Source organism: Vombatus ursinus, unplaced genomic scaffold (assembly GCF_900497805.2).
Source record: "Vombatus ursinus unplaced genomic scaffold, bare-nosed wombat genome assembly UNPS02011369.1, whole genome shotgun sequence".
Lineage (NCBI taxonomy): Eukaryota > Metazoa > Chordata > Mammalia > Diprotodontia > Vombatidae > Vombatus > Vombatus ursinus.
The window spans coordinates 4,062,330-4,069,720 of NW_020951147.1; the positions used below are offsets into that span (position 1 = coordinate 4,062,330).

A 7,391-nucleotide genomic window follows, 5' to 3' on the forward strand; every position below is an offset into this window, starting at 1 on the left:
CCCACTTCATGCCATTTGCCTTGGGTAAAAGAACTAGTGGCAGCTCTAGGAATCCCTCGATACTTTCAGGAGCCATGATTTCACCTCTGTGCTTTCACCCTCCCCCCCCAAAGAAAAAGCCCTCTGTGCCTCAGGAGACAATTTCATGAGTAGCCATGGGCAAAAAAACACAATGTATCATTGTGCCAGGTCCCTGGTGATGAGCCTTTTCCCCCTCAGACAGCTGGTCCACTGACAAGAAGCCAACAAGCCCCTACTGGTGTTGTTGGCAGGCATTATGTGCAGGGCCTACAAAAGCTAAAGGGCTTAATGAATTAACAGTTTTTCTCATGCTCATTTGCTAAAAACTAACAAAGACCTCTTCCTGGATGAATTGTATAATACATATACATATACAGAATATATATGCATATTTTGCTTTCTATGTGTGTGTTGCTATATATATCACATACACGTAAGTATGTATATAATATATGAGGTTATGTGCTACACAATGGAAAGGGGACTGGATCTAGAGCCATAGGACCTGAGTTCAAATCCTGACTCTGCCATTTCCTATTTGTGTGTGACCTTGGGCAAGTCACTTAGCCGCCATGGGCTTCAGTTTCCTCATCTACCAAAATGAGGGGGTTATGCTATATCTCTGCTAGCTTTTAGTCTATAAACCTATGTATGCATATGTATATATGTGTATTTTGTATGTTATATTGATGCAGGGCAAGAAAAGGCATGGTATAAACATAAGTATATATAGTATAATCACGGTCTAGACATACAAAGGAAGAAACAGCAATGATAATCTTTTCCCCCCATAAAGTTAAAGAAATGAGGGCTATTCATGAGCCTTTTTTTTAAATCAATGCCTTTTGATTTTATATCACATTCCTTTCCGAATTTAGCCCTCTCCCTTCCTTTTCCCACCAGAATTTCCCTCAGAATAATAATTTTAAAAGAAACAAGAAAAAAACCAGTTTAACAAAACCAGACAATCCATCGACTGCTTCTGCCCACCTCTACAATGTTATTGAGTTGGGGGTCTTGTTTTTTGGTTGAGCTTTTTTTTCTAACGCAAAGTCAGGTGTGCTGCTCCTCAGAGATATCTAGCATTTCATACACGGGGCTGTTCCCTCTCTTGGTTTGGAATCTGTATTCTCTCTTCAGTCCTCACCCCACATGCTGAAGGCTCTTCCCTAGATCTATTGACAGTAGGTGGGCACTGTGGATCACCACCATCCCTCCCTCTGGCAATTCCACCTGCCCCACTCCTTTTCTGGTGATGCAGCCCTCGGTGGGGGGGCGGGGAGCGTGGCGTGCTGGGTAGCTTTCTCTCAGCATTTCCATGCAGTATTGGGCATAGACAATGAACTGGCCCCAGACCAGAAGATGAAGAGGAGACGCAGCTAGATGACCCTTGAGGAACCAAGGGCTTAATGCTTTAAGTGACCCCAAACTTCTCCTTGGAATAAAGGTCTATCTTGTTAGTGCCAGCACTCTGCTGCCCATACTTCATGGCTGTGAGTCATGGGGTGCCAAGGGCTCAGCAGAGTGGTAAATTGGAGGTAAGAGGGGCAGGGAAGGCCTTAGAGTGGAGAGGATCTGGAAAGGTTTCCTGTAGAAGGCGGGATTTCAGCTGGGACTACAGGAAGCCAGGGTGGGCTAGGCAGCCACCCAAAGGGGAACGGAGAGACTCAGAGGAGGCCGGAGCAGGCAGCAGCTCGTTACCCAGAAGGAACAAAATTAGCTGTATTTAGAAGAATGCATCCACCCACTGGCCAAGGACACCGGGAGTGCCTGCAGGCCATGTTCAGCCCTGCCCAGAACCTACCAGAGCTCACCTTCTGTTGGCAGACCTGTGAGAGCCAAGGTCACTCTCCTGACAAGATGAGGCATCTCGGATGAAGATGGAGGAGTAACATACATTAATGAGAGTCCTTCTCACCTTTCCTCCTTATTGTAAAGACTTGCTAAGATTTAAAACTGAAAGAGTGAACTTTGAACAACTTAGAATTGAAGTTGCTGATATTTCTATTTTAGCAGGGAGATGCCCAGGAATCCTCAGCAGCCAGATTCCAGGAAATGAGCTGGTAATAAAACCCATGACCTCAAATGTTTAGAGACCAGCAAACTAGGTGAGGAGGTAAATTTGAGTCAGTTGATGTCACCAAGAGTTGGTGGCACATCTTAATTGAACCCATTCATGACTAGAATGTGACTCAGGAAGGGCAGACCTTAGACAATGAGGCGGGACAGTGGAGTGAGGGTGAGACTTACTTGGAGCCATGAAGACTTGAATTCAAATCAGGCTTCAGAGACTAGCAGTGTGGCTCCAGACTCACAGTGCCCCAGGCAACCCCTTTAGGTCATTGGTTGCAAAGCAGATGCCAATCTGCCTCTGTGAAGGGAATTTCCTCCCTGGAAGTTTCCTCTACAGATGTATCACGGGTTTGGTCCGGGTTTGGTCCATTTTTTTCCTCTTTAATTAACAGGCATTTGTATTATATAATCTCTAGGCTCACATCTCTAGGCAGAATTTTTAGTCCTTAATATTTGAAAGTCTCACATCTTGATTCTGATATTCATCATGTTTGATAGGAAATTTGTGAAAAATCCCTGTGCATCGGAAAGGCCCTTGGACAGGGAAACCTAGGGATTAGAGGGTTGGCAAGGCCAGATTCCTGGCCAAAATCCTCCTTGGGCTCCAGACCTCATCCCCAGTGGGGCCTCCCTGCTGGTCCTCAAACAAAACACTCCATCTCCTGACTAGCTGTGTGAGTAGAGATAAGTCACATTAACCTGTCTCTCTCAGTTCCGTCATCTGTAAAATGGGTACAAGAATGCCTACCTTCCAGTGTTTTTACAAGTCTCAAATGGGATCATTTGGGAAGAAGGTGAATCCATGTATAATCTGTACCAAATGGTTTGCCTTCTCGAGGAGAGGGAGGGAGAGAATTTAGAACTAAAAATTGAAAAAAAATGCTAAAAATTATTTCACATGTAATTGGAAATATATACATAAGAAAGAGGTGGAGCTATATTTGGAGTTCAGTGACATGAGACTAGTTAGACACTATGGGATGAGCCCCTTCAGAGTTGGAAGAAAAGAGAGAAGATTCCGAGAACTCCAAAGAGATGCCTGATTAAGAATCTTTGGCCTCCCCATGGACCATCAGCTCCCTCCGGAGCCAGAGTTGCCAGAAACCCAAGGCAATCCTCATTGAGGACAGCAAGGTTGTGGCTCTGGGCTTCATAGTCACCTGATTCAGAACCGAGATACTGCTATTGGAGACACTTCTCTGAGAGTGATATCTTCTCCATGCTTCTCTGACGTGGAGGTGGGAGCCAAGACCAGCTCTCCTACCCCTCTACCTCAGCCTCGCTCCTCAGACAACAGACACTGGGGACTGCGCTGGTGGGAGGGGCTTCCCCAGCCAATGTTCCCTGCACTACCAAAATCACACACCAATCCAAAATAATTATTTTTCAAGGTCACAGGCCATGTGGGCCCTATGTTTCACAGTTCGAACCCAGGTCCTCTGCCTGCAGGTCTGGAGTTCTTCCTACCACCATGCTTCAGAATCCCTTCCTGGGAATCCCCTCTGGGAAATGAAAGGGTTGGACTAGAAGATGTTCAGTGTCCTTTTCATCCTTGACACTTTAGAATTCAGATTCTGTGAAAGGAGGAGGATGAGGACGCATGCTCCTAGAAAAGAGCCTGGTAGCCATCTTGAGCCACATTCCCTCTCTCCTTTGATATCTGCCTTTATTCTCAAATCTCAGAAACCCACACCTTTGGAAGGATGGCTCTAGTGTTGGCCAATAGGCGCCATCTGGTGGAAGAAATGCTGAACATCTCCCCCACCCCCACTTTCAGTTCCCACCCCCTCTCCAATAGACAGGCCAGAGAAAAAACAGGGAGACTGGCGTGCCTCTGAAAGACACCTTTGAGATAGCATCTGGTTTTTATTAAAGGTACTAAACAAATGGGTGATTCTTTTCCCGAACAGAGGCGAGACACTGTCATATTGTAAATGTACATACCACCAGAGGCCAGGCTGGGAGGGGCATGGGCTACAGGGTGGAACGCGTCTCCAGGAAGGGCAGGGAGCCAAGCACCCTCCAGCTATCCCGGGGCTCTTCAGGCCAGGAGAGGGGCAGCATCGGGGAGGGGAGGTCATGGAAACAGCAGGGATTCACCACCTCTGTCTCTCTTGCCCCTCCGGGCACAGCCAGAAGCCCACTTCCAGGCCTGCTGAGTAATCAGTCCTGCAGAATGCTCAGGAAAGGAGTCTATGTGGATGACAGTCATCGGTCCTAAATGCTGGTGGACCTCAGCCATTCCCTTAGGTCAGCCAAGGAGCTGGATCCTTGCTTACACACTGAGAATTAGGGAGGGATCAGAGAGGCCAGGTTTTCACTCAGTCAACCAGTCACTCCCTATGCAATTAAGGGCCTACTATGTGCCAGGCACCGTGCTAAGCACCAGGAAGACAAAGGCAGACAAAAGCCAGGCCTGCTCTCCTGAGAGCTCACAATCTAATACGGGAGACAGTGTGCAGAAAACAATGAGCTATGTCCCAGGTAAATTGGAGGTAAGAGGGGCACGAAGGCCTTAGAGTGGAGAGGATCTGGAAAGGCTTCCTGTAGAAGGCGGGATTTCAGCTGGGACTACAGGAAGCCAGGCAGAGATGAGGAGGGAGAGCAGTCCTGGCATGGGGGACAACCTGGAAAAACGCTGAGTCAGAACTTGTTTGCCAGACAGCAAAGAGCTCCCAGAAGGAGGCCTGGAGACCAGGGAGGGTTTCAGTCCGAAATTTGGCTTCACCAACCCTCCAGTCTCTAGGTCCCTGAATATTTTCTCTCATTGCAGAAAGGACGAGATGCCGACGGTAATGCCGGGGGGCCCAAGGACTGACCTCTTCTTCAGAGCCAAGAGCCCCAGAGGGAACTGGGCCCTCTGACTTCAGAGTCTCAGGAAGGAAGCCAGCAGCAGACAAGGAGGACCAGGAGGGAACGCAGGGTCTGCAAACAGCCTAGAAAAGCAGCAGAGAACCTGGCTAAGCCACGTGAAGAGATAGGTTCAGGCTGAGGAAGGGAAGTGTCTGTCAATCATAGTTTATGATTTTGTTCATAAAGTGCCACGAACAGAACGGAGCCGGCCAGCAAGAAGAAGCTGCAGCAGCCCGTTAAGAGGAGTCTGGGACAGTCTCAACAAAAGGGCCGGTCATCACGGGCCTCAGAGTAGCCCGGGAGTGGGGGGGAAGTGTCTTCCCAACATCTGACCTTCTTCAGCTGGCAGCATCCAGTGGGGGACGAGGGCACGTCGAGCAGCTGAGGGTCACCCCTGGGAGGCTGGCCACAAAGTTCCCCCATATTCTTCTCAGGGCGTGATCCACCTGCTGGGGGACAGACAGGTAGGGGACAGTCAGGGGAGAGGGATTGTGGCCAAGGGGAAAACTGGGGAACGGCTCAGTGGTCTCAGGTGTTCTTCCCCTTAGGGCCACCAGGTGGTGCTAGGGAGCCAAAGCAAAGTGCTGTGCTTACCCTGAAAACTCCCTCCAATTCAACCCAGTGAGCATCCGTTTCCTCATCTGTAAAATGGGCCTAACAAAATCCTGTACTACATTGTTACGCAGTATTGCAGAAACCTTCAGAGTCAGAGGACCCGGGTTCCAATCCCAGCTCTGCTAGGTGATACTGGGCTAGTCACTCAGCCGCTTTGGTCCTTCGTCCCTTCTAGCTTTACAATGGCAATCACCTGAATTGGAAGCCCAGGGACCTGGGTGCAAATGCTGGCTGTGTTGCTGAAGGCCTGTGTGGCCTTTGACCTCTCTGGGCTTTGACTTCCTCATATGCCAAACAAAGGGAGTAGACTAAGCAACTTCCCCTCCCCAAGGCCAGGATGCTCAGCTTGAATGAAGTCATATGTGAAAGGCGCTCCGTAAATGTTAGTTAAGCGAGGCAAGTGTCAGTTGTGATTCATTCAAACCTGTGTTGAGAATGAACCTTCCACAGGCAAAGCTGCTAGGCCAGATAGTGAGGAAGATGGGAGAAGTGCCCCAGAGGACCGGAGAATTGGTTAGGGGGGCTAGCCGCCCCCCATAACTCCCACTAGAATAACAGCAACAGTGGCTCCCATTCACAGACTAACACACAGTATAGTCTGTGGGTCTGGCCTGTCCCGGAGCCTCAGTGTTCTCATCTGTGAAATGGGGAGAATGATCTGGCTCTGCTTACTTTCCCAGGGCCTGTGAGGACGCCTTGCGGGGATTTGGGAGGGGGCATCTGGGAGGATAGGTAAGGGTGGGGCAGCCCAATGAGGGAGATACTAGAAGCTCCATTATTGCACACGGGGCAGCTGCTGGCCAGGGAAACTGAGAGCTGTAGGTCTCTCTGTCCCATGGCCTTTTGCCAGAAGGGGGAGCCGTGGCTCTCCAAGGAGAAAGGCCCCTTCCCAGCCCCGCTTCTCTCCTTCCTGCCCCCCAGCACTTACCTTCTTGTACTGTTGTATTCTCGGTTTCCCCTGATTCTTGCCTTGCACCAGCTGTTCTGTGTCTGCCAGGCCCTCAGTGGGGATTTCATGAGGAGGGGGATCCAGCCCAGCAGGGAGGCCAGAGCTGGTTTCCAGGCACCGAGAGTGTGGCTTCTCTCTGCAGTGCCGGAAGCTTAGGGCCCTCTGGAATCTGGGGGCCTTCTGGCGCCCTTTGGGGACTAGCCCCTTGCATTCTGAGGGCTCCCCCCAGATCTCCTGGAGTTTGCCATAGGACAGCCGGGGGACCCTCAGGGACTGACTGCGAGTGATCACCATTGCTGCTGGCAGTGAATAATCAGGTCAGGGCTGGGGCTGGTCGTTTAAGTACCCAGTGTTCCTGCAGTTCAGCCCGAGGAGTCCCCACCCAGCTGATAGGTGACTTGGGGCCGAAGGTTGGAGGAGCTAAAGTTCCAAAGTGCAAACCGCATCATCTTCCAGGGGAGAAGGGAGCCCTGACTACCCCCCCTCCCCAGCCCACTCCCAGCTGCCTCCTTGGGAATCCCTCTCAGCTCTGTACAAAGTAGGCAGAACAAGCATCATCCTTCCCATTTCACCAATGAGAACACCGAGGCTCAGAAAACTTCAGACTTGCCCAGAGCTGAGATTAGAACTCAGCTCTCCTGATTCCATGGTCAGCACTCCTTTTACTACCTCCAAGCTAAAGGACTTGACCAGAGTCGTGTGGCTAGCAAGGGTGGGGCAGACGGTACCCAAGCAGACGGTACCTGTGCTGTGTATAGAGGGCTTGACCTGAGTTCAAATCCAGCCTCAGATACTTATGAAATATGTAACCCCCAGGCAAGTCATTCAACTGCTGTCTGCCTCACTATCCCCGACTGCAAAATGGGAATAATAATAGCCT

The 7,391-nt window shown here is 50.0% G+C and overlaps 1 protein-coding gene across 2 annotated transcripts; it reads right to left on the minus strand.

The window, feature by feature from the left end:
* Nucleotides 1-4,939: 4,939 nt before the first annotated feature.
* On the minus strand, nt 4,940-6,805 carry CUNH11orf86 (chromosome unknown C11orf86 homolog). 2 transcript variants are annotated; one of them, XM_027856034.1, is made up of 3 exons: nt 6,491-6,805; nt 5,281-5,396; nt 4,940-5,030 (listed from the first exon to the last, which is right to left on the minus strand). In XM_027856034.1, exons 1-2 carry the CDS (start codon nt 6,803-6,805, stop codon nt 5,286-5,288), a joined length of 426 nt encoding a protein of 141 aa, XP_027711835.1. In that variant the 3' UTR covers nt 4,940-5,030; nt 5,281-5,285. The 2 variants fall into 2 exon arrangements, with proteins under 2 accessions (XP_027711835.1, XP_027711834.1); XM_027856033.1 differs by having other exon boundaries at nt 4,940-5,396.
* Nucleotides 6,806-7,391: the final 586 nt, after the last annotated feature.

Excerpts from the sequence above, each read along its gene's own strand:
- CUNH11orf86 (XM_027856034.1), bottom strand. The coding sequence starts at position 6,805 with ATGGTGATCACTCGCAGTCAGTCCCTGAGGGTCCCCCGGCTGTCCTAT. Across the intron at positions 5,397-6,490 it reads GAATACAACAGTACAAGAAG|CAGGTGGATCACGCCCTGAG; the intron begins GTAAGTGCTGGG and ends TCTGTCCCCCAG.